This window comes from Amblyraja radiata, chromosome 6 (assembly GCF_010909765.2).
Source record: "Amblyraja radiata isolate CabotCenter1 chromosome 6, sAmbRad1.1.pri, whole genome shotgun sequence".
NCBI lineage: Eukaryota > Metazoa > Chordata > Chondrichthyes > Rajiformes > Rajidae > Amblyraja > Amblyraja radiata.
This window is the reverse complement of record NC_045961.1, coordinates 8,337,450-8,362,917: the sequence shown is the minus strand read 5'-3', so window position 1 is coordinate 8,362,917 and position 25,468 is coordinate 8,337,450. Positions and strand designations below refer to the sequence as shown.

The window sequence follows — 25,468 nt, the reverse complement described above, 5'->3', positions numbered from 1 at the left end:
CCGAGCCCACAACCCACAATGGAGCATTGTGGACTCCGCCTTCCCTTGATCTTCAGTACTTTTGCATATCTTTTATTAATTTCTTCTAATATCTCTCAGTAGACAATAGACAATAGGTGCAGGAGTAGGCCATTAGGCCCTTCGAGCCAGCATCGTCATTCAATGTGATCATGGCCGATCATCCCCAATCAGTACCCTGTTCCTGCCTTCTCCCCATATCCCCTGACTCTGCTATTTTTAAGAGCCCTATCTAGCTCACTCTTGAAAGCATCCAGAGAACCGGCCTCCACCGCCCTCTGAGGCAGAGAATTCCACAGACTCACCACTCTCTGTGAGAAAAAGTGTTTCCTCGTCTCCGTTCTTCGTTTCGTTTCCCTCTGCCCTGGCTCTCAGGCTGAAGAAGAGTCTTGACCCTTATTCGGAGGTAGTACTGTTTAATAGCCTGATGGTCATAGGGACAAAGCTGTTCCTGAACCTGGACGTTACAGTTTTCAGGCTCCCCTCTTTCTATGGCTACATGACAATAAACTAATCTGCAGGTACAGCAGGCACCCCCTTGTGTAACTGGCTACTGGACTTCCTCACTGACAGACCCCAGTCAGTACGGGTTGGAAACAACATCATCTCTCTGAGCACCGGTTCCCCTCAGGGCTGTGTCCTGAGTCCACTGCCGTTTACCCTGATGACCCACGGCTGTTGTGCCAGGTTTAGTACAAACCACTTCATGAAGTACGCAGATGACACAACAGTGGTGGGCCTTATCCGGGACGACAACGAACTGGCTTACAGGGAGGAGGTGAAACAACTGGTGGACAATCTGATCCTGAATGTTGACTAAACAAAGGAGGTCATCGTTGACTTCAGGAGAAACCAACACAGTCATACACCACTACACATTAATAACATCGATGTGGAGTTGGTCAGTAGCACTAAGTTCCTGGGGGTGCAGATCAGGAACAGTCTGTCCTGGTCACAAAACATCGCATCACTAGTTAAGAGAGCACAGCAGCATTTGCACTTTCTGCGCCGGATGAGAAGAGCTCGCCTTCCCTCATCCCGTCCTCACCACTTTTTACAGGGGCACCATAGAGAGCATTTTGACCAGCTGCATCTCTGTCTGGTTTGGGGACTGCAAAGCCTCCGACTGGAAATCTGTGCAGAGAGTGGTGAGGACGGCTGAAAAAATCATCGGGACTTCACTTCCTTCAATCCGGGACATTGTGTGCAAACGTTGCTTGTCCAAGGCCAACAGCATTATAAACGACCCCACACGTCTCCATCATGGACTGTTCACTCTGCTGCCCTCGGGTAAAAGGTATCGCAGTATAAGGAGCAGAACGGCCAGGTTTTGCAACAGCTTCTTCCCCCGAGCCATCAGACTCTTGAATTCCATATAATGTGCCGCCACTATTATCTATTTTATCTTTTTATCTATTTTATCTTTTATCTAGTTTATCCTTTTGTTATTTTATGTCGCACGGTGAGCCAGATGCAACTAAATTTCGTTCAGATTTGCATTTGTTGGTGTATTTTTGAATGACAGTCTTTGATTGATTGATTGAAGAAAGCGAATGGCATGTTGGCCTTTATAACAAGAGGAGTTGAGTATAGGAGCAAGGAGGTCCTTCTGCAGTTGTACAGGGCCCTAGTGAGACCACACCTGGAGTATTGTGTGCAGTTTTGGTCCCCAAATTTGAGGAAGGAAATTCTTGCTATTGAGGGAGTGCAGCTTAGGTTTACAAGGTTAATTCCCGGGATGGCGGGACTGTCATATGCTGAGAGAATGGAGCAGCTGGGCTTGTACACTCTGGAGTTTAGAAGGTTGAGGGGGAATCTTATTGAAACAGATAAGATTATTAAGGGTTTGGACACGCTAGAGGCAGGAAACATGTTCCTGATGTTGGGGGAGTCCAGAACCAGGGGCCACAGTTTAAGAATAAGGGGGAAGCCATTTAGAACGGAGATGAGGAAACACTTTTTCTCACAGAGAGTGGTGAGTCTGTGGAATTCCCTGCCTCAGAGGGCGGTGGAGGCCGGTTCTCTGGATGCTTTCAAGAGAGAGCTAGATAGGGCTCTTAAAGATAGTGGAGTCAGGGGATATGGGGAGAAGGCAGGAACGGGGTACTGATTGGGGAAGATCAGCCATGATCACATTGAATGGCGGTGCTGGCTCGAATGGCCTACTCCTGCGCCTATTGTCTATTGTTTATTGGCAAGCGATAGTCGCGCATTAACACTAGCCTACACACACCAGTAATAATTTTACATTTTTACCATGCCAATTTATATACAAACCTGAGATAGACACAGAGTACTGGAGTAACTCAGCGGGTCAGACAGCATCTGTGGAGAATATGGATGGGTGACGTTTCACAGAGTGCTGGAGTAACTCAGCGGGTCAGGCAGCATCTGTGGAGAACATGGATAGGTGACATTTAACAGAGTACTGTGGAGAGAAGGAATGGGTGACGTTTCCAGCTGAGTCTGAAGAAGGGTCTCGACCCGAAACGTCAGCCATTCCTTCTCTCCAGAGACGCGGCCTGTCCCGCCGAATTACTCCAGCATTTTGTGTCTATCTTCGGTTTAAACCAGCATCTGCAGTTCCTTCCTCCACTGTTGACTGTTGACTGTTGACTCGGGTTCCCAGTACACTCTGCCCTGACCCACCTGGACAGCAATAACACCTACATCAGGTTGCTGCTCATTGATTGCAGCTCCGCCTTTAACACTGTCATCTCCGCCAGCTTGATCACCAAACTCAGCGGACTTGGCATCTCCACCTCCCTCTGCAACTGGACACTGGATTTCCTCACCAACAGACCACAGTCTGTTAGGGTCAACAACCTCACCTCCTCCACTATAACACTGAACACCGGCGTGCCACAGGGCTGTGTGCTCAGCCCTCTCCTCTACTCCCTCTTCACCCATGACTGCATCCCTAAGTATGGCTCCAACGCCATCATTAAATTTGCCGACGACACCACGGTGGTAGGACTGATCAGTGACAACGACGAGTCAGCCTACAGGGATGAGGTCCAGCACCTGACAACCTGGTGTGCCAACAATAACCTCTTCCTCAACTCCAAGAAGACGAAGGAAATTATTGTTGACTTCAGGAAGAACAGAGGGGGCAGACATACCCCCATCCATATAAACGGGACTGAGGTGGAGCGCGTCTCCAACTACAAATTCCTCGGGGTACACATCTCGGAGGATCTGTCCTGGTCCCTCAATACCATCCAAATTGATCAAAAAGGCGCAGCAGCGCCTTTACTTCCTGAGGAGGCTCAAGAAAGCTCACCTGTCCCCCCAGATCCTGACCAACTTTACCGCTGTACCATCGAGAGCATCCTGACCACCTGCGTCACGGTATGGTACAGCAGTTGCACCGTAGCGGACAGGAAGGCACTACAACGGGTGGTGAAAACTGCTCAGTACATCATCGGTGCCCCGCTCCCTGCCATGGATGCCCTCCACCGAAAACGGTGTCTGCGACGGGCCGGGAAAATCATCAAGGACCCCTCCCACCCCAACCATGGGCTGTTTGCCCTCCTCCCATCAGGGAGGCGGTGACAGGAGCCTCAGGTCTCGCACAAGCACGATGAGGAACAGCTTCTACAACAACACTATCAAGTTCAAGTGAGTTTATTGTCATGTGTCCCTGTATAGGACAATGAAATTCTTGCTTTGCTTAAGCACACAGAAAATAGTAGGCATTTACTACAAAACAGATAAATGTGTCCATATACCATGATATAAATATATACACACATGAATAAATAACTGATAGTGCAAATAACAGAAAGTGGTTGGTAATAATCAGAGTTTTGTCCGAGCCAGGTTTAATAGCCTGATGGCTGAGGGGAAGTAACTATTCCTGAACCTGGTTGTTGCAGTCTTCAGGCTCCTGTACCTTCTACCTGAAGGTAGCAGGGAGATGAGTGTGTGGCCAGGATGGTGTGGGTCTTTGATGATACTGCCAGCCTTTTTGAGGCAGCGACTGCGATAAATCCCCTCGATGGAAGGAAGGTCAGAGCCGATGATGGACTGGGCAGTGTTTACTACTTTTTGTAGTCTTTTCCTCTCCAGGGCGCTCAAGTTGCCGAACCAAGCCACGATGCAACCGGTCAGCATGCTTCTACAACAACACTATCACATTGCTGAACTCACAGGCCCGACGCTTGCTAGCTTTTATACTCTTATATCTGTGTATATTTCGTTGCCTATGTACAAGTTTAATTCATCCACATTGTACATATTGTTTTAACCAGTATTTTTTACTACCTTGCACTCTGATTAGATGCTAAACTGCATTTCGTTGTACCTGTACTCGTATTTGTGCAATGGCAATAAAGCTGAATCTAATCTAATCTTTGAAGCTGTGACAGCATATTCTGCACTCTGCTATTTTCCTCCCTGTTGTCCTTGTGTGCAGCTTGTTTGCACTCAAATAACCACACGATCGAGGAGGAGAATTAGGCCATTCGGCCCATCACGTGCACTCCGCCATTGAATCATGGCTGATCTATCTCTCCCTCCTAACCCCATTCTCCTGCCTTCTCCCCATAACCTCTGACACCCGTACTAATCAAGAATCTATCTATCTCTGCTTTAAAAATATCCACTGACTTGGCCTCCACAGCCGTCTGTGGCAATGAATTCCACAGATTCACCACCCTCTGACTAAATAAATTCCCACCCAACTCCTTCCTAAAGGAACGTCCTTTAATTCTGAGGCTGTGCCCTCTGGTCCTAGACTCTCCTACAAGTGGAAACATCCTCTCCACATCCACTCTATCCGGGCCTTTCACTGTTTTGTGCATTTCAATGAGGTCTCCCCCTCATCCTTCTAAACTCCAGCGAGTACAGGCCCAGTGCCGACAAACGCTCATCATATGTTAACCCACTCATTCCTGGGATCATTCTCGTAAACCTCCTCTGGACCCTCTCCAGAGCCAGCACATCCTTCCTCAGACATGGGGCCCAAAATTGCTCACAATATTCCAAATACAGCCTGACCAGCGCCTTATAGAGCCTCAGCATTACATCCCTGCCTTTGTATACAAGCCCTCTTGATATGAATGCTCGCATTGCATTTGCCTTCCTTATTACCGATTTGACTTGCAGATCAACTTTTTGGGAATCCTGCACCAGCACTCCCAAGTCCCTTTGCATCCTGTTATATGACAAAAAAAAAAGCATATGTCAAACTTAGAAACATAGAAAATAGGTTCAGGAGTAGGCCATTCATCATTCGAGCCAGCACCACCATTCAATATGATCATGGCTGATCATCCACAATCAGTACCCCGTTCCTGCTTTCTCTCCATATCCCTTGATTCCATTAGCCCTAAGAGCTAAATCTTAACTCTCTCTTGATAACATCCAGTGAATTGGCCTCCACTGCCTCCTGTGGCAGAGAATTCCACAGATTCACAACTTATTCTTAAACTGTGACCCCTGGTTCTGGAAGCACCAAGGGCATTTTCTGCTGTTCCTCGGTACACCTGACAATGAACTGAACTCCTGACCTCCCATCTACCTCATTGGAGACTCTTGGACTATCTTTGAAGACCGGTTCTCTGGATACTTTCAAGAGAGAGCTAGAAAGGGCTCTTAAAAATAGCGGAGTCAGGGGATATGGGGAGAAGGCAGGAACGGGGTACTGATTGGGGATGATCAGCCATGATCATATTGAATGGTGGTGCTGGCTGGAAGGGCCGAATGGCCTACTCCTGCACCTATTGTCTTTACAGGACTTTATCTTGCACTAATTGCTATTCCATCTATCCTGTATCTGTGCACTGTGCACTGTGGACGGCTCCAAGGATTTGCAGGTTTATAGGTCAATTGGCTTAGTATCCAATGTAAAAATTGTCCCTAGTGTGTGTAGGATAGCATTAGTGTGCGGTGATTGTTGGTCGGCACGGACTCGATGGGCCGAAGGGCCTGTTTCCTCGCTATATCTCTATCTCTATCTCATCAAGCTCTTGAACCCTGCACAACACTAATGTCAATCCAACCGCAGAACCAAACTACTGTGGACTTTGTCCTAAGATTGTTTTACGCAGGTTTGTTTACGTAATTATGATCTAGTTGCCATCTATAACTGATCATTTATTGTATTATTGTATATTGATCTGTGTGTCATTCCGTGAACGAGGCTATAAAGTTGCAGCAAGTGAGAAACATAGAAACATAGACAATACGTGCAGGATTAAACCATTCACCCCTTCGAGCCAGCACCGCCATTCAATGTGATCATGGCTGATCATCCAGAATCAGTACCCCGTTCCTGCCTTCACCCCATATCCCCTGATTCCGTTAGCCCCAAGAGCTAAATCTAACTCTCTCTTGAAAACATCCAGTGAATTGGCCTCCACTGCCTTCTGTGGCAGAGAATTCCACAGATTCACAACTCTCTGGGTGAAAAAGTTTTTCCTCATGACAGTCCCGCCATCCCAGGGATCAATCTCGTGAACCTACGCTGCACTCCCTCAATCACAAGGATGTCCTTCCTCAAATTAGGAGACCAAAACTGTACCCAATACTCCAGATGTGGTCTCACCAGAGCCCTATACACCTGCAGAAGAACCTCTTTACTCCTATACTGAAATCCTCTTGTTATGAAGGCCAACATTCAATTAGCTTTCTTCACTGCTTGATGTACCTGCACGCCAACTTTCAGTGACTGGTGTACAAGGACACCCAGGTCTCGCGGTACCTCCCCCTTACCCAACCTAACCCCATTGAGATAATAATCTGCCCCCTTGTTTTTGCCCCCACGTGGATAACCTCACATTTATCTATACTATACTGCATCTGCCACGCATCTGCCCACTCACTCAACCTGTCCAGGTCACCCTGCAACCTCCTAACATCCTCTTCACGGTTCACACTGCCACGCAGCTTTGTGTCATCTGCAAACTTGCTAGTGTTGCTCCTAATTCCCTCTTCCAAATCATTAATATATATGGTAAACAGTTGCGGCCCCAACACCGAGCCTTGCGGCACTCCACTCGCCACTGCCTGCCATTCTGAAAAGGACCCGTTCACTCCTACTCTTTGCTTCCGGTCTGCCAACCAATTTTCTATCCATGTCAACACCCTACCCCCAATACCATGTGCTCTAAGTTTAGTCACCAGTCTCCCGTGCGGGACCTTATCAAAGGCTTTCTGAAAGTCTAGATACACTACATCCACTGGCACCCCTTCATCCATTTTACATCACATCCTCAAAAATCCCTTGATTCCGTTAGCCCTAAGAGCTAAATCTAACTCCCTCTTGAAAACATCCAGTGAATTGGCCTCCACTGCCTTCTGTGGCAGAGAATTCCACAGATTCACAACTCTCTGTGTGAATAAGTGTTTCCTCATCTCAGTCCTAAATGGCCGACCCTTATTGTTAAACTGTGACCGCTGGTTCTGGACTCCCCCAACATGGGGAACATTGTTCCTGCAAGCTGTCACCTTCTCGCTCTCTCTCTCTGCAGTGTGCGCCATGGAGAGACAATGCTTGTTGTACAGCCAACACCAGCGTGCACGCACACAATGACCAGTCGAAGCTCTACGACTTCAACTGGAATCACTGTGGCATCATGACGAAGAATTGTAAACGGCACTTCATCCAGGACACCTGTTTCTACGAGTGTTCGCCCAACCTGGGCCCCTGGATCCAACAGGTGAGCTCAGTGAATGAATGAATGAATGATTGAATGAAACTTCATTGTCCCGTGTGACGGGTCAGTGCGATATTTCTTGCCCAAGGTATGCAAATAGTGGCCAGGTAAAGGGCACTGAAAAAGTGACAATTTTCTTCATTTGTAGCACCTTGCATTTGTGCTCCTCCTTTGTCCTCTCTCTCTTGTTGGTCCCCACCCCGCCTCCCTCCCCGCACACAGAGCCCCCCCCCTTTGTTCTATCAGAGGCACGTCTGCCCTCTGACCCCCACGTGCCTGACCCCCCTTCCCCCTCCTCTCCCCCCTTTCCATTCCCCCCCTCATTCCCCCCCTCTCCCCCTCTCTCCCCTCCCCATTCCCCCCTCTGCCCTCTCCACCCTCATCCCCCCCCTCATCCTCCCCCTCATCCCACCCTCTCTCGCCCCCCTTCTCCCCCCCTCTCCCCCATTCCCATTCCCCCCTCCCTCTCCTATCAGAGGCACGTCCGACCTCTGACCCCGGCGTAACCCGTCCCCCCCTTCCCCCTCTCCCCCCCTCCCCATTCCCACCCTCCTCCCTCTCCCCCCTCATACCCCCTCTCCCCCCTCTCCCCCCTCTCCTCCCCTCTCCCCCCCTCTCCCCCCTCTCTTCCCCCCCTCTCTTCCCCCCCTCTCTTCCCCTCCCTCTCTCCCCTCTCCCCCTCTCTTCCCCTCCCTCTCCCCCCTCATACCCCCTCCCCCCCTCTCCCCCCCTCTCTTCCCCCCTCTCCCCCCCTCCCCCCCTCTCTTCCCCTCCCTCATCCCCCTCTCTTCCCCCCCCTCTCCCCCCTCTCTCCCCTCCCTCTCTTCCCCTCTCCCCCCCTCCCCCCTCCCTCCCCGTGTGATGTGTGGCGTTCCCGTGGTGACCGTGTGCCACTCTGTTTACCTGCACCAGGTGAGTCAGTCGTGGCGGGACGAGCGTATCCTGCACGTGCCAATCTGCAAGACGGACTGTGATGAGTGGTGGCGGGATTGTCAACAAGACTACACCTGCAAAGAGGACTGGCACTACGGCTGGGACTGGTCCACAGGTGAGTGAGTGTCTGCGTATTGATGCTGATGCCACGGACAGAGCGTTGTGGACGCAGCCCAGACCATCGCACACACCAGACTAGCACACACAATAGACAATAGACAATAGGTGCAGGAGTAGGCCATTCGGCCCTTCGAGCCAGCACCGCCATTCAATGTGATCATGGCTGATCATCCCCAATCAGTACCCCGTTCCTGCCTTCTCCCCATACCCCCTGACTCCGCTATTTTTAAGAGCCCTATCTAGCTCTCTCTTGAAAGCATCCAGAGAACCTGCCTCCACCGCCCTCTGAGGCAGAGAATTCCACAGACTCACCACTCTCTGTGTGAAAAAGTATTTCCTCTTCTCCGTTCTAAATGGCTTGCCCCTTATTCTTAAACTGTGGCCCCTGGTTCTGGACTCCCCCAACATCAGGAACATGTTTCCTGCCTCTAGCGTGTCCAAACCCTTAATAATCTTATATGTTTCAATAAGATTCCCTCTCATACTTCTAAACTCCAGAGTGTACAAGCCCAGCTGCTCCATTCTCTCAGCATATGACAGTCCCGCCATCCCGGGAATCAACCTTGTAAACCTACGCTGCACTCCCTCAATAGCAAGAATGTCCTTCCTCAAATTAGGGGACCAAAACTGCACATAATACTCCAGGTGTGGTCTCACTAGGGCCCTGTACAACTGCAGAAGGACCTCTTTGCTCTTATATTCGATTCCTCTTGTTATAAAGGCCAACATGCCATTTGCTTTCTTCACTGCCCGCTGTACCTGCATGCTTACTTTCATTGACTGATGTACAAGGACCCCCAGATCCCGTTGTACTTCCCCTTTTCCCAACTTGACACCATTTAGATAGCAATCAGCCTTCCTGTTTTTGCTACCAAAGTGGATAACCTCACATTTATCTGCATTAAACTTCATCTGCCATGCATCTGCCCACTCCTCCAACCTGTCCAAGTCACCCTGCATTCTCATAGCATCCTCCTCCTCACAGTTCACACTGCCACCCAGCTTTGTGCCATCTGCAAATTTGCGAATGTTACTTTGAATCCCTTCGTCCAAATCATTGATGTATATTGTAAATAGCTGCGGTCCCAGCACCGAGCCTTGCGGTACCCCACTAGTCACTGCCTGCCATTCTGAAAGGGACCCACACAGCAGACCATCACACACACCAACCTCCCTTCCATTGTCAGACACAAAGTGCTGGAGTAACTCTAAAGGGACAGGCGGCATATCTGGAGAGAAGGAATGGGTAACGTTTCAGGTCGAGACCCTTCTTCAGACTAATCAAGCGAGAGGGAAAGAAGAGATATAGACAATAATGGAGAGAAATATATCTATGTATACCTCGAGAGTCGTGGGAGACGTGCCGAACGTCCTTCGTATACTGGGGAAGTCGAGGCTGGTTCCATACTGACTGTAGCTTTAGTGTCGACCATCCAGCACTGATCATTGGCGATATTTACTCGGAATTTTGACGGTTGTGTGTGTGTATGTGTGTGTGTGTGTGTATGTGTATGTGTGTCTGTGTGTGTGTCTGTGTGTATATGTCTGTGTCTGTGTGTGTGTCTGTGTGTGTGTCTGTGTGTGTGTCAGTGTGTGTGTGTGTGTGTGACTGTGTGTGTGTGTGTGTGTGTGTGTGTGTGTGTGTGTGTGTCTGTGTGTGTGTGTCTGTGTGTGTGTGTGTGTCTGTGTGTGTCTGAGTGTGTGTGTGTGTCTGTGTGTGTGTCTGTGTGTGTATGTCTGTGTGTGTGTGTGTGTCTGTGTGTGTGTCTGTGTGTGTGTCAGTGTGTGTGTGTGTGTGTGTGTGTGTGTCTGTGTGTGTGTGTATGTGTGTGTGTGTGTGTGTTTGTGTCTGTGTGTGTCTGTGTGTGTATGTCTCTGTGTGTGTGTCTGTGTGTGTATGTCTGTGTGTGTCTGTGTCTGTGTGTGTATGTCTGTGTATGTCTGTGTGTGTCTGAGTGTGTGTGTGTCTGTGTGTCTGAGTGTGTGTGTGTGAGTATGTGTCTGTGTGTGTGTGTGTCTGTGTGTGTGTCTGTATGTGTGCCTGTGTGTGTGTGTGTGTCTGTGTGTCTGAGTGTGTGTGTGTGTGTGTCTGTGTGTGTGTGTGTGTGTGTGTGTGTGGCTGCACGCGTCTGTGTGTGTGTGTGTGTCTCTCTCTCTGTGTCTCTCTCTCTCTGTGTCTCTCCCCCTGTATCTCCCCCTGACGTATCTCCCCTGTGTTTCTCTCCCCAGGCATCAACCAGTGCCCACTGGGCTCCAAGTGCCGGCGGTTTGGCGATGTGTTCCCCACCGCGAGGGACCTGTGTGAGAAGGTGTGGAGCAACTCGTACCGCTGGACAGATCACCCGCGGGGCAGTGGTCTCTGCATGTCCCTCTGGTTCAAGGCCGGCCCCAACCCCAACCCCAACCAGGACGTGGCACGCCACTACGCCCTGCAGATGGGCCTCATCTCCTGCAGTAGCCTGGCCTGGCCCAGCCCCCTGCTGCTAGGCCTCAGCCTGCTCCTCTCCCCCTCCCTCTCCCTCTCCCTCTCCTAGCCCACACCCTCTCCCCCTCCATTCCTCTCTCTCGCCCTCCCCTTTCCTCTCCCTCTCTCCCCCCCTCTCCCTCCCTCCCTCCCTCCCTCCCTCCCTCCCTCCCTCCCTCCCTCCCTCCCTCCCTCCCTCTCCACCTCCCTCTCTCCCTCTCCACCTCCCTCTCTCTCCCTCTCCAACTTATCTCCCTCTCTCCCTCCCTCCCTCCTGCCCACATTGTACAGATACAGAATAAAGGGAATCAGCTCCCTCTGAATTCAATTCAGTTTCAATTTAGTTTATTGTCCTGTGTACCGAGGTACAGTGAAAAGCTTTTGTTGCGTGCTATCCAGTCAGAGGAAAGACAATACATGATTACAATCGAGCCGTCCACAGTGTACAGATACAGGATAAAGGGAATAACGTTTAATGCAAGATAAAAGAGGGTCTCCAATGAGGTAGATAGTAGTTCAGGACCGCTCTCTAGTTGATGAGAGGATGGTGCAGTTGCCTGATAACAGCCGGGAAGAAACTGCCCCTGAATCTGGAGGTGTGCGTTTTCACATTTCTGCACCTCTTGCCCGATGGGAGAGGGGAGAAGAGGGAGTGACCGGGGGTGAGACTGGTCCTCGATTATGCTGCTGGCCTTGCCGAGGCAGCGTGAGGTGTAGATGGAGTCCATGGAAGGGAGGTTGGTTTGTAGGTTAAATGGCTTCTGGAAATTACTCCTTCAATTGCCCCCCATGGGGTAGAATCTGGGGGAGTTGTGGGGAGAGGGAGTTGTAATGAAACCGAGCGATGGATAGATTAGAGATATGGCATGGAAACAGGCCCTTTGGCCCACCGAGGGTCCAGAGGAGGTTTATAAAAATGATCCCAGGAATCAGTGGGTTATCCTATGATGAGCGTTTGCCTGCACTGGGCCTGTACTCGCTGAAGTTTAGAAGGTTACATTCTCTGCCTCAGAGGGCGGTGGAGGCCCGTTCTCTGTTTACTTTCAAGAGACAGCTAGATAGGGCTCTTAAAGATAGCGGAGTCAGGGGATATGGGGAGAAGGCAGGAACGGGGTACTGATTGGGGATGATCAGCCATGATCACATTGAATGGCGGTGCTGGCTCGAAGGGCCGAATGGCCTACTCCTGCACCTATTGTCTATTGTTGAGGGGGGACCTCATTGAAACTTACAGAATAATGAAAGGCCTGGATAGTATGTGGAGAGGATGTTTCCACTGGTGGGAGAGTCTAGGACCAGAGGGCACAGCCTCAGATTTAAAGGGCGCTCTTTTAGAAAGGAGAAGAGGAGGAACTTCTTTAGTCAGAGGGTGGTGAATCTGTGGAACTCATTGCCACAGAGGGCTGTGGAGGCCATGCCAGTGGATATTTTGAAGACAGAGATAGACAAATTCTTGACTAGAACGGGTGTCAAGGGTTATGGGGAGAAGGCAGGAAAATGGGATTAGGAGGCAGAGATCAGCCATGATTGAATGGCGGAGTGGACTCGATGGGCCGAATGGCCTAATTCTACTCCTATAACTTGTGAACTTGGGAAGGGACTGACGAGCCTTTGGGCTGGCACTGTGGCTGCGGTACCTGGGCCTGGCCAGGCGATGTCCTCCAACGTGTCCGATCCACACGCTCGGCCTCTTGGAGTGGCCCCTGACCTACTCCAGCCCCAGGCTGCTGCAGGGCCTAACTAATTGTTTTGCATTTTGTACAAGTGACACAGAGGGCACTGGAAGCCAATTCACTGGATGTTTTCAAGAGAGAGTTAGATTTAGTTCTTGGGGCTAACGGAATCAAGGGATATGGGGAGAAGGCAGGAATGGGGTACTGATTGTGGATGATCAGCCGTGATCACATTGAATGGTGGTGCTGGCTCGAAGGAACGAATGGCCTAGTCCGACACCTATTTTCCTTTGGATTTGTTCCTCGTCCATTAGTTACGTGACTCTTCCCCGCATGTTGTCGTACTTTGTCAGCAGGCACGGAAATCGCTCTCAATATATTGGGGGGTGACACAATTTCTTGGCTGCTGCACGCGCGCATACGCACAAACACGCGAGGCTTCGGCCGTGGGCCCCTGTGGACGGTAACATCGGAAGCTGACCTAGTTGGTGACTGACTCCGAACTCCAGCAACAGCAGCTTCGTCCGCCCCGAACCGTGGGGCTTGAATCGGCCCGTTCGCGGGGCCTTTCATCGGCCGGCGGGGGCTTCAACATTGGAAGCCTCGATCGCCTCGATGCAGCAGTTTGATTTTAAGCCGCGCCGGGCGCTGAAAGGCCTCGCGAACGGGCCGATTCAGCCCTGAGAGGGCGTCTGATAAAGTCCGGATTACAAAACATGGGGGGGGATTGTCCCTCACCTCTCAAAGCATGGGGGCGTGTGCCCCCCCCCCCCCCCATCCCCCCCCCAGGATTTCCGCCCACGAGTGGGTTGATTGGAACGTGGAACAGCACAGCCCAGGAACAGGCCCTTCGGCCCGCAATGTCCGTGCCGAACATGATGCCAAGTTAAACTGATCTCCTCTGCTAGCACGAGATCCATATCCTTCCATTCCCTCCATATCCACGCACCTATCCCCTTAAACACCACTATCTCCACTGCCTCCACCACCACCCCTGGCAGCGCATTCCAGGCACTGTGTAAAAAAAACCTGCCCCGCACATCTCCTTTAAACTTGGCCCCTTTCATCTTAAAGCTGCACCCTCTAGTCTGTGATAATTGAGAAAGATTAAGTTCAATCATGTTTCTGTTTATCAGTTAATTCATGCCCTGACCTTCACAGTCTGAAAGTGGAAATGTTTTTATTCTGGTTCAGCACTTTCTGAAGTAACCTTGTTCTTTAAACCTTCTACTGTGTCATTCCCCCTCCCACTCTCCTCCCTCCCTCCCTCCCCCCCTCCCTTCCTCCCCTCCCCCTACCCTTCCTTTCCCCCTCCCCCCATCCCTCCACCCCCCCCCCCCCTCCCTGCTCCAGTGTTTGTGTCTGGTTGTTGCTGGCAAAAGCTCAGGACAGTTTTATTGTGTGGGAAGGAACTGCAGACATTGGTTTACACCAAAGACAGACACAAAATGCTGGAGTAACTCAGCGGGACAGGCAGCATCTCTGGAGAGAAGGGTGGCTCCTTCCCTCTCTCTCCATTTCCCCCCCATCCTAGTTCTCTGACTAGTTTAACTCTCCTCCCGATTAACTGTTACTGATGGTCTGCCTGGTTGTCACCTTCCCCTCAGTTAAAAATGATCCATTCTACATGTTCCTTGAACTCAAGTTCAAGTTCAAGTGAGTTTATTGTCATGTGTCCCTGTATAGGACAATGAAATTCTTGCTTTGCTTAAGCACACAGAAAATAGTAGGCATAGGGTCATAGGTGATAGGAGCAGAAATAGACAATAGGTGCAGGAGTTTCGAGCCATTTGGCCCTTCGAGCCAGCACCGCCATTCAATATGATCATGGCTGATCATCCCCAATCAGTACCCCGTTCCTGCCTTCTCCCCATATCCCCTGACTCCGCTATCTTTAAGAGCCCTATCTAACTCTCTCTTGAAAGCATCCAGATAACCTGCCTCCACTGCCCTCTGAGGCAGAGAATTCCACAGACTCACAACTCTCTGTGAGAAAAAGTGTTTCCTCGTCTCCGTTCTAAATGGCTTACTCATTATTCTTAAACTGTGGCCCTTAGTTCTGGACTCCTCCAACATCGGGAACATGTTTCCTGCCTCTTGCGTGTCCAAGCCCTTAACAATCTTATATGTTTCAATGAGATCACCTCTCATCCTTTTAAACTCCAGAGTGCACAAGCCCAGCTGCTCCATTCTCTCAGCATATGAGGCCATTCTCTCCGAATTAGGCCATTCTGCCCATCAAGTCTACCTAGCCATTCAATCATGGCTAATGTATCTCTCCCTCCTAACCCCATTCTCCTGCCTTCTCCCCATAACCCCTGACACCCGCACTAATCAAGAATCTATGTATCTCTGCCTTAAAAATATCCACTGACTTGGCCTCCACAGCCGACTGTGGCAAAGAATTCCACAGATTCACCACCCTCGGATTAAAATTCCGCCTAAACTCCTTCCTAAAGGAACGTTCTTTAATTCTGAGGCTGTGACCTCTGGTCCTAGACTCTCCCACTAGTGGAAACATCCTCTCCACATCCACTCTATCCAGGCCTTTCACTATTCGGTAAGTGTTGGATCATGAAATGTTTGCCGAGTCTATGCTTGGTCTCGCTGATGTAATAATAATAATAATGGATGGGATTTATATAGCGCCTTTCTAATACTCAAGGCGCTTTACATCGCATTATTTATTCACTCCTCAGTCACACTCGGTGGTGGTAAGCTACTTCTGTAGCCACAGCTGCCCTGGGGCAGACTGACGGAAGCGTGGCTGCCATTCTGCGCCTACGGCCCCTCCGACCACCACCAATCACTCACACACATTCACACACAGGCAAAGGTGGGTGAAGTGTCTTGCCCAAGGACACAACGACAGTATGCACTCCAAGCGGGATTCGATGTACAAGAGGACACACCAACATCATCGAGATTAAAGAGTGTATTTAAAGCCATTATCACCAGGGACAAAACAATAACATTCTTGCTATTGAGGGAGTGCAGTGTAGGTTCACCAGGTTAATTCCCGGGATGGCGGGACAGACATATGATGAAAGAATGGGTTGACTGGGCTTGTATTCACCGGAATTTAGAAGAATGAGAGGGGATCTTATAGAAACATATAAAATTCTTAGACAGGCTAGATGCAGGAAAAATGTTCCCGATGTTGGGGGAGTCCAGAACCAGGGGTCACACAGTTTAAGAATAAGGGGTCGGCCATTTAGGACTGAGACGAGGAAAAACTTTTTCACCCAGAGAGTTGTGAATCTGTGGAATTCTCTGACACCGAAGGCAGTGGAGGCCAATTCACTGGATGTTTTCACGAGAGAGATTTAGCTCTTAGGGCTAACGGAATCAAAGGATATGGGGAATAAGCAGGAACGGGGTACTGATTTTAGATGATCAGCCTTGATCAAGTCAAGTCAACTTTATTTGTCACACACACATACAAGATGTGCAGTGAAATGAAAGTGGCAATGCCTGCGGATTGGGCAAAAACTACAAAACAGAACAGAACCAGTATTTACATTTTAGAAAAAAAACGTTTTTAAAAGACACAACACAACAGTAAATGAGTCCCTGGTGAGATTAGAGTTTACAGTCCTGACGGCCTGTGGGAAGAAACTCCGTCTCATCCTCTCCGTTCTCACAGCGTGACAGCGGAGGCGTTTGCCTGACCGTAGCAGCTGGAACAGTCCGTTGCTGGGGGGGTAGGGGTCCCCCATAATGTTGCTGGCTCTGGATCTGCCCCTCCTGGTGTATAGGTCCTGCAGGGGGGGGTGAGTGTAGTTCCCATGGTGCGTTCGGCCGAACGCACTACTATCTGCAGAGCCTCCCTGTCCTGGGCAGAGCTGGTCCCAAACCAGATCGAGATGTTGCCGGACAAGATGCTTTCTACAGCCCCAGAGTAGAAGGAATGAAGGATCCTCAGAGAGACTCTGAATTTCCTCAGCTGCCTGAGGTGGTAAAGGCGCTGATCATATTGAATGGCGGTGCTGGCTCGAAGGGCCGAATGGCCTCCTCCTGCAATCTTCGGACGAAGCCCACAGTATTTTGGTTCTGCGGTTGGATTGAGGTTAGTGTTGTGCAGTGTTCAAGAGACTGATGGTTATGGAGATATATTGAGGAAACAGGCCCTTCGATCCACCGAGTCCGTGCCGACCAGCAATCCCCGCACACCAATGCTATCCTACACACACACTAGGGACAATTATACATTTACACCAAAGCCAATTAACCTACAAACCTGCATGTCTTTGGAGCGTGGGAGGAATCCGAAGATCTCGGAGGAAACCCAAGCAGGTCACGGGGAGAACGTACAAACTCCGTACAGATAGAACCCGTAGTCGGGATCGAACCCAGATCACTGGCGCTGTGAGGCAGCAACTGTACTGCTGCACCACCATGCCTCCCTGGTTGCTGAGAAGAAGCTGTCCCTGAACCTGGAGGTCACGGTTCACAGGCTTCTGTCCCTTCCTCCCGATGATAGCAGCGAGATCCCGTTGGAGCGACTCAACGGGGCAGGCAGCATCTCTGGAGAGAAGGAATGGGTGACGTTTCGGGCGGAGACCCTTCTTCTTCAGACTGAGAGTCAGGGGGAGAGGGAGACACAGAGATAAGGACGTGTAAGGTGTGAAAACAAAGCAAAGGGGACGGAGGTCAAGGAAAAATGTAGAATAGATCATTGTAATCAAGGGGAACTAGGAATGGGGAGGGACGGAGAGAGAGGGAAAGCAAGGGTTACTTGAAGTTAGTGAAGTCAATATCCATACCGCTGGGGTGTAAGCTGCCCAAGGGAAGTATGAGAAATAGGACTGAGATGAGGAAAAATGTTTTCACCCAGAGAGTTGTGAATCTGTTGAATTCTCTGCCACAGAAGGCAGTGGAGGCCAAATCACTGGATGTTTTCAAGAGGGAGTTAGATTTAGCTGTTGGGGCTAACGGAATCAAGGGATATGGGGGAAAAAGCAGGAACAGGGTACTGAATTTAGATGATCAGCCATGATTATATTGAATGGTGGTGCTGGCTCGAAGGGCCGAGCGGCCTACTCCTGCAGCTATTTTTCTATGTTTCTAGGAGCTTGGTTCGTTGTCTCCTGATGTGTTGAAGTGCAAGGTCGGCAGCCTGCGCTTCAGGGAATGGCCAACAGAGAGCGCCATCGCACCATTTTCCCCCTCTATTCTAATCCCACCCCATACTCCTGCCTTCTTCCTATAACCCCTGATACCCTGACTAACCAAGAATCTATCCATCTCTGCCTTAAATATACCCAATGACTTGGCCTGCACCGCCGTCTGTGGCAATGAATTCCACAGATTCACCACCCTGCTAAAGAAATTCCTCCTCATCTCCTCCCTAAATGTACGTCCGATTATTCTTAAGATAGATGAAAATGCTGGAGAAACTCAGCGGGTGAGGCAGCATCTATGGGGCGAAGGAAAAGGTGACGTTTCGGGTCGAGACCCTTCTTCAGACTGATGTGGGGGTGGGGGGAAGAAGAAAGGAAGGCGGAGACAGTGGGCTGTGGGAGAGCTGGGAAGGGGAAGGGAAGGAGGGAGAAAGCACGGACTACCTGAAATTGGAGAAGTCAATGTTCATAGCGCTGGGGTGTAAACTCCTTTTAGAAACCAAAGTTCCTAACGGAATAATAAAGTTCATTGTATTGTATTGTATTCTGAGGCTGTGCCCTCTGGTCCTAGACTCACCCACTAGTGGAAACATCCTCTCCACGTCCACTCTATCCAGGATAGAAATATGCCAGACCAAGGATAGGTACAAAGTGCTGGAGAAACTCAGCGAGTCAGGCTTCATCCCTGGACAGAAAGAGCAGGAAATATATATGAAGAAGGGTATGAAGAAGGGTTTCGACCCGAAACGTCACCCATTCCTTCTCTCCAGTTGAGTTACTCCAGCATTTTGTGTCTATCTTCGGTGTAAGCCAGCATTTGCTGTTACTTTCTACACAATATATCTCATAGAGTCATACAATGTGGAAACAGCCCCTTCAGCTCAACTTGAGTACACCGGCCAACATGTCTTATCTACACTATTCCCATCTGCTCAAGTTTGGCCCATTCTCCTTATGCTGAGAGAATGGAGCATATGCTGAAAGAATGGAGTAGCTGGGCTTGTACACTCTGGAGTTTAGAAGAATGAGAGGGGATCTCATTGAAACATGTAAGATTGTTAAGGGCTTGGACATGCTAGAGGCAGGAAACATGTTCCCGATGTTGGGGGAGTCCAGAACCAGGGGCCACAGTTTAAGAATCAAGGGCCTGTCCCACGAGCATGCCACCTGCATGCGGCAAGCGCGACCTATAGGGCCGGTCCCACCAGCATGCGCCTGCATGCGGCAAGCGCGACCTAACGTGGTCGCTTGAGCCGTACGGCATGCGGCAAGCGCGACCAAACCAGAAGCGGGAGCCGCGCGGAGGTCGAGTGAGTGACACGGCGTCGAGGCGGCTGCGGGCCGGCAGGCCGTTGCCGCGCGAAATTTTTGAACACGGTCAGTCTTTCGGAGCCCCGCGCGATGTCGGGACAAGCTCCGCACAACTCCATACGGCTCCGGCGATCGAAGTGGAACCGGCCCCGCGAGGCCGTATGGCTCAAGCGACCACGTTAGGGCGAGCTTGCCACATGCAGGCGCATGCTGGTGGGACCGGCCCTTTAGGTCGCGCTTGCCGCATGGAGTCGCATGCTCGTGGGACAGGCCCTTTAGGAGTAATCCATTTGGAACGGAGACGAGGAAACACTTTTTCTCACAGAGAGTGGTGAGTCTGTGGAATTCTCTGCCTCAGAGGGCGGTGGAGGCCGGTTCTCTGGATACTTTCAAGAGAGAGCTGGATAGGGCTCTTAAAGATAGCGGAGTCAGGGGATATGGGGAGAAGGCAGGAACGGGGTACTGATTGGGGATGATCAGCCATGATCACATTGAACGGCGGTGCTGGCTCGAAGGGCCGAATGGCCTACTCCTGCACCTATTGTCTATTGTCTATTATCCCTCTGGACCTGTTCAATCCATGTACCTGTCTAAACGTTTCTTAAACGTTGCCGCAACTACGCCCTCCAGCAGCTTGTTCCATACACCCACCACTCTTTGTGTGAAAAACGTTGCCACTCAGATTCCTATTAAATCTTTCCCCCCTCATCTTAAACCTGTGTCCTCTAGTTCTTGATTCCCCTACTCTGGGCGAGAGACTTTGTGCATCTACTAAATTCCAGTATATTCACAGGAATTTAGAAGGATATCTTATAGAAACATATAAAATTATTAAGGGATTGGACAGGCTAGATGCAGGAAAAATGTCCCCCATGTTGGGGGAGCCCAGAACCAGGCGTCACAGTTTATGAATAAGGGGTCGGCCATTTAGGACTGAGATGAGGAAAAACCTCTTCACCCAGAGAGTTGTGAATCTGTGGAATTCTCTGCCGTAGGCCGATTCACTGGATGTTTTCAAGAGAGAGTTAAGAATGAGTTCTTAGGGCTAACGGAATAAAGGGATATGGGGAGAAGGCAGGAACGGGGTACTGATTGTGGATGATCAGCCATGATCATATTGAATGGCGGTGCTGGCTCGAAGGGCCAAATGGCCTACTCCTGCAGCTGTTTTCTGTGCATCTACCCGATCTATTCCCCTCATGATGTTATACACCTTTGCAAGATCACCTGTAATCCTCCTGCGCTCCAAGGAATAGAGTCCAAGCCTACACAACCTCTCCCTAGAGCCCGCACACTCGAGTCCTGGCAACATCGTCGTGAATCTTCTCTGCCCCCTTCCTATATTATAGTTGGGCTTATAGGACTTGATATTACAATCCCTACTATAATTGGCACCTTCTTAATATCTTGAGTGGGGTATTGGGGTAAAAACTTCATTGGGGTCATCAGGTGGGCACCCTACTTCCTTGGTGTTTCGTTGATAGGCCCACGACACCTCTAGAGGGCTCAACAGGTGCCCTCCCCTCCATGTTACCCCTCGTGCTGGTCATTTTGCAGCCCAGTTGGAGTCCTTCCTCTTCAGCAACAGCCAGTTGCTGCTTCGCTCAGCAGCCTCTGTCAGCAACCTGACGGCTTGCCGAAAGGTGTTTAAGAAGGAACTGCAGATGCTGGAAATCGAAGGTAGAAAATCGAAGGTAGAAGGTGCTGGAGAAACTCAGCGGGTGCAGCAGCATCTATGGAGCGAAGGAAATAGGCAACGTTTTCGGGCCGAAACCCTTCTTCAGACTGATGTAAGGTGGGGTGGGGAGAAGAAAGGAGAAAGGAAGAGGAGGAGCCTGAGGGCTGAGGGTGAGCTGAGAAGGGGAGGAGACAGCAAGGGCTACCAGAAATTGGAGAAGTCAATGTTCATGCCGCTAGGGTGCAGACTGCCCAAGCGGAATATGAGGTGCTGCTCCTCCAATTTCCGGTGGTGCTCATTCTGGCAATGGAGGAGGCCCAGGACAGAGAGGTCGGATGGGGAATGGGAGGGGGAGTTGAAGTGCTGAGCCACGGGAGATCAGGTTGGTTAATGCGGACCGAGCTGAGGTGTTCGGCGAAACGATCGGCAAACCTGCGCTTGGTCTCACCGATATAGATCAGCTGACATCTAGAGCAGCGGATGCAATAGATGAGGTTGTAGGAGATGCAGGTGAACCTCTGTCGCACCTGGAACCTGCTTGGGTCCTTGAATGGAGTCGAGGGGGGAGGTAAAGCGACAAGTGTAGCATCTCTTGCGGTTGCAAGGGAAAGCGCCCGGGGAGGGGGTGGTGCGGGTGGGAAGGGAAGAATTGACCGGGGAGTTATGGAGGGAGCAGTCTTTGCGGAAATCAGACAGGGGGGAAGATGGGAAGATGTGGCGAGTGGTGGGGTCACGTTGGAGGTGGCGAAAATGACGGAGGACTATTTGTTGTATGTGACGGCGAGTGGGGTGGAAGGTGAGGACTAGGGGGACTCTGTCCTTGTTACGAGTCGGGGGGATGGGGAGAGAGAGCAGTGTTACAGGGAATGCCTGTCCTCGAACTCCCATTCCATTCAGGAGTCTGGTTGTTGACATGGCTACAAACCCTCTACAACCAACCTCTACAGAGAGCACCTGGATACGCCAGCCGCTGAATACTTCACACATTTGCGTTATATAATAGAATAGGAACAGATATGTGTAATTATATATGATAAAATGTCATATATCACATCATATTATATACGTAGACATATATATATAGACTAAATATATTACAATATACATATCAGGATATATATGTGAGTGGATTATATATTACATATATATAGATATAAGATAACATAATATATACTATTTCACAATATATAATGTACATATATATCCCCCTCTGGTCCTCCAGCCCCTCCCCTCTGCTCCTCTAGCCCCTCCCTCTCCGGTCCTCTAGCCCCTCCTCTCTGGTCCTCTGGCCCCTCCCCCTCTGGTCATCTAGCCCCTCCCCCTGGTCCTCTAGCCCCTCCCCCTCTGGTCCTCTAGCCCCTCCATCTCCGGTCCTCTAGCCCCTCCTCTCTGGTCCTCTGGCCCCTCCCCCTCTGGTCATCTAGCCCCTCCCCCTGGTCCTCTAGCCCCTCCCCCTCTGGTCCTCTAGCCCCTCCCCTCTCTGGTCCTCTAGCCCCTCCATTCTGGTCCTCTAGCCCCTCCCCCTCTGGTCCTCTAGCACCTCCCCCCTGGTCCTCTGGCCCCGCCCCCTCTGGTCATCTAGCCCCTCCCCCCTGGTCCTCTAGCCCCTCCCCCTCTGGTCCTCTAGCCCCTCCCCCTCTGGTCCTCTAGCCCCCCCCCTGGTCCTCTAGCCCCTCCCCCTCTGGTCCTCTAGCCCCTCCCCCTCTGGTCCTCTAGCACCCCCCCTCTGGTCCTCTAGCCCCTCCCCCTCTGGTCCTCTAGCCCCTCCCCCTCTGGTCCTCTAGCACCTCCATTCTGGTCCTCTAGCCCCTCCCTCTCTGGTCCTCTAGCCCCTCCCCCTCTGGTCCTCTAGCCCCTCCCCCTCTGGTCCTCTAGCACCCCCCCTCTGGTCCTCTAGCCCCTCCCCCTCTGGTCCTCTAGCCCCTCCATTCTGGTCCTCTAGCCCCTCCCTCTCTGGTCCTCTAGCACCTCCTCTCTGGTCATCTAGCCCCTCCTTCTCTGGTCCCCTAGCCCCTCCCCTCTGGTCCTCTAGCCCCTCCCTCTCTGGTCCCCTAGCCCCTCCCCTCTGGTCCTCTAGCCCCTCCATTCTGGTCCTCTAGCCCCTCCCCTCTGCTCCTCTAGCCCCTCCCTCTCTGGTCCTCTAGCCCCTCCCTCTCTGGTCCTCCAGTCCCTCCCCTCTGGTCCTCTAGCCCCTCCATTCTGTTCCTCTAGCCCCTCCCCTCTGGTCCTCCAGTCCCTCCCCTCTGGTCCTCTAGCCCCTCCATTCTGGTCCTCTAGCCCCTCCCCTCTGCTCCTCTAGCCCCTCCCTCTCTGGTCCTCTAGCCCCTCCCTCTCTGGTCCTCCAGTCCCTCCCGTCTGGTCCTCCAGTCCCTCCCCTCTGGTGTTCTAGTCCCTCCCTCTCTGGTCTAGCCCCTCCCACTCTGGTCTAGCCCCTCCCTCTCGGCTCTAGCCCCTCCTCTTTGGTCCTCTAGCCCCTCTCCTCTGGTTCTCCAGGTTCCCCCTTGGTCCTCCAACTCCTCCTCAGTCCTCCAGTCCCTCCCCCTCTGGTCCTCCAGGCCCCTCCCCATCCCTTAGCCCCGCCCAGGAGGACGGTGACGGCGCCGTGCCCGCGCACGCAGGGGGGGGGGGGGGACGAGACGAGGAGGCGCGCGGCCGCGGGCGCGAGAGAGCGAGAGCGAGAGAGAGAGAGAGAGAGAGTCCCGGCGCCGAGTGTCGTCTCCTCAGCGCAGCCCGTCTGTCCGTCCGTCCGTCTGTCTGTCCGCCCGGCGATGGCGGGCCCCGGCCCCGGCCCCGGCCCCAGCCCCAACCCCGGCCTCTGGTACCACCGCGACCTGAGCCGGGCGGCGGCCGAGGAGCTGCTGGCGAGGGCCGGCCGGGACGGCAGCTTCTTGGTGCGGGACAGCGAGAGTGTGAGCGGGGCCTACGCGCTGTGTGTGCTGTGAGTAACTCCCTGGGCCGCGGGTGGGTGGGTGGGATAGGAGGGCAGGGAAGGGCCGAACGGGCGCACTGCTCCGGGACCTTCAAACTGGACAAGTTGCTGCACCACCCGCTGCAGTTCAGATCATGCAGACAAACTTTGAAACACCTGGTAAAAGTTTCAGCAATAAACTAGTTCAGTTCATACAACATACCTTAAATGTTCTTTAAAAGTTGCAGCCACAAACTAGTTCAGTTCACGCAGTTATGCATGAAACGATCTGGTAAAAATTGTAGGATTAAACTAGTTCAGATCCACGAATTATACTTTGAAACACCTGGTAAAAGTTTCAGCAATAAACTAGTTCAGTTTCATGTAACATACTTTAAATAATCTGGTGAACGTTACAGCATTAAACTGGTTCGATTTAATGGAATTATTCCTTAAATGGTCTGGTAAAAAGTCGCAGCATTAAACTAGTTATGACCCACGAATTATTCTTTGAAGACTCTGGTAAAAGTTGCTGTACAAAAATAATTCAGATCACCGAATTATACTTTTTATGATCAAGGAATTGTTATTTGAAGGTCTGGTAAAAGATGCAGCATTCATCTAGCTTAGATCGGTGAATTTTACTTCGAAGGATCTTTCAAAAACATTGAAGCATCAAACTTGCACGGGGCATGGAATGGTACTTTGAAGGCTCTGGTAAAAGTTACTTGAAACTAGTTCAGATGAACGGTTTATATTTGGTAGGATCGAGTGAAAGTTGCAAAATTAAATCCATTCAGATCGGGGCATTAATAATGCTTTGTAGTGTCTGTCAAAAGTTTCAGTGTAAAACTAGCATGATCACGGAATTGTTCTTTGTCGGATCTGATAAAAACGTTGGCAGTTTTAAAATAGTAACAGAGATGACTGAAAAGATTTGCAAGAAAGCAGGGTTTAAGTTGTAAGCAGAGGCTGGGGCTTTTTTATCCCTGGTGTATAGGCGGCTGAGGGGTGAATTTAAGGAGGTTTATTATAATATATTGAGCATGTAGGTAGGGATGGTGACAGTTTTTTCCCAAGATAAGGGAGTCTTTAAAAACTAGAGGGCATAAGTGTAAAGTGAGTGAGGAATTATTTAAATGGGACCTGAGGGGAAACTGTATGGAACGAGCTGTCAGAGAGAATGGTAGGGATTGGAGAGGGTGGGTAAAATGAGTCAATGATACGGGTGGATACAGAAATAGGACATGGGACAAACACAGGCAGAGGGCAGAAGCTGAGCGAAGCAACTTGGTTAGTATGGACAGACCGGGCTGAAGGGCCTCTCTCCATGCTGTATGGCTCTTGATCTGTGCACAGGAGATCAGAACATTGAACTGTAAAAACTATCTGCTTAAAAACAATGTTTAAGAAGGAACTGCAGATGCTGGAAAAATCGAAGGTAGACAAAAATGCTGGAGAAACTCAGCGGGTGGGGCAGCATCTATGGAGCGAAGGAATAGGTGACGTTTCGGGTCGAGGGAGTTAGATGTGGCCCTTGTGGCTAAAGGGATCAAGGGGTATGGAGAGAAGGCAGGTA

At 50.9% G+C, this 25,468-nt stretch overlaps 3 protein-coding genes across 3 annotated transcripts in view; 2 read left to right on the top strand and 1 right to left on the bottom strand.

Annotated features, from left to right (window-relative positions):
* clpb (caseinolytic mitochondrial matrix peptidase chaperone subunit B) overlaps positions 1–2,735 on the bottom strand; it is a 21,716-nt gene extending 18,981 nt beyond the window's left edge. Inside the window, exon 1 of the mRNA XM_033023397.1 lies at positions 2,689–2,735. Coding sequence (XP_032879288.1) covers positions 2,689–2,735 — 47 coding nt within the window. The remainder of the gene's footprint in view (positions 1–2,688) is intronic.
* Positions 2,736–7,487: 4,752 nt separating this feature from the next.
* On the top strand, positions 7,488–11,285 carry LOC116974045 (folate receptor alpha-like). The gene is made up of 3 exons (XM_033022154.1): positions 7,488–7,682; positions 8,592–8,727; positions 10,962–11,285. Exons 1-3 carry the CDS (start codon positions 7,599–7,601, stop codon positions 11,264–11,266), a joined length of 525 nt encoding a protein of 174 aa, XP_032878045.1. The 5' UTR covers positions 7,488–7,598; the 3' UTR covers positions 11,267–11,285.
* A 12,401-nt stretch (positions 11,286–23,686) lies between these two features.
* Positions 23,687–25,468, top strand: part of inppl1 (inositol polyphosphate phosphatase like 1) — a gene marked incomplete at its 3' end in the record, with an annotated part of 115,351 nt that continues 113,569 nt past the window's right edge. The window contains exon 1 of the mRNA XM_033023396.1: positions 23,687–23,919. Within this exon, the coding sequence (XP_032879287.1) occupies positions 23,750–23,919 (170 nt within the window). The remainder of the gene's footprint in view (positions 23,920–25,468) is intronic.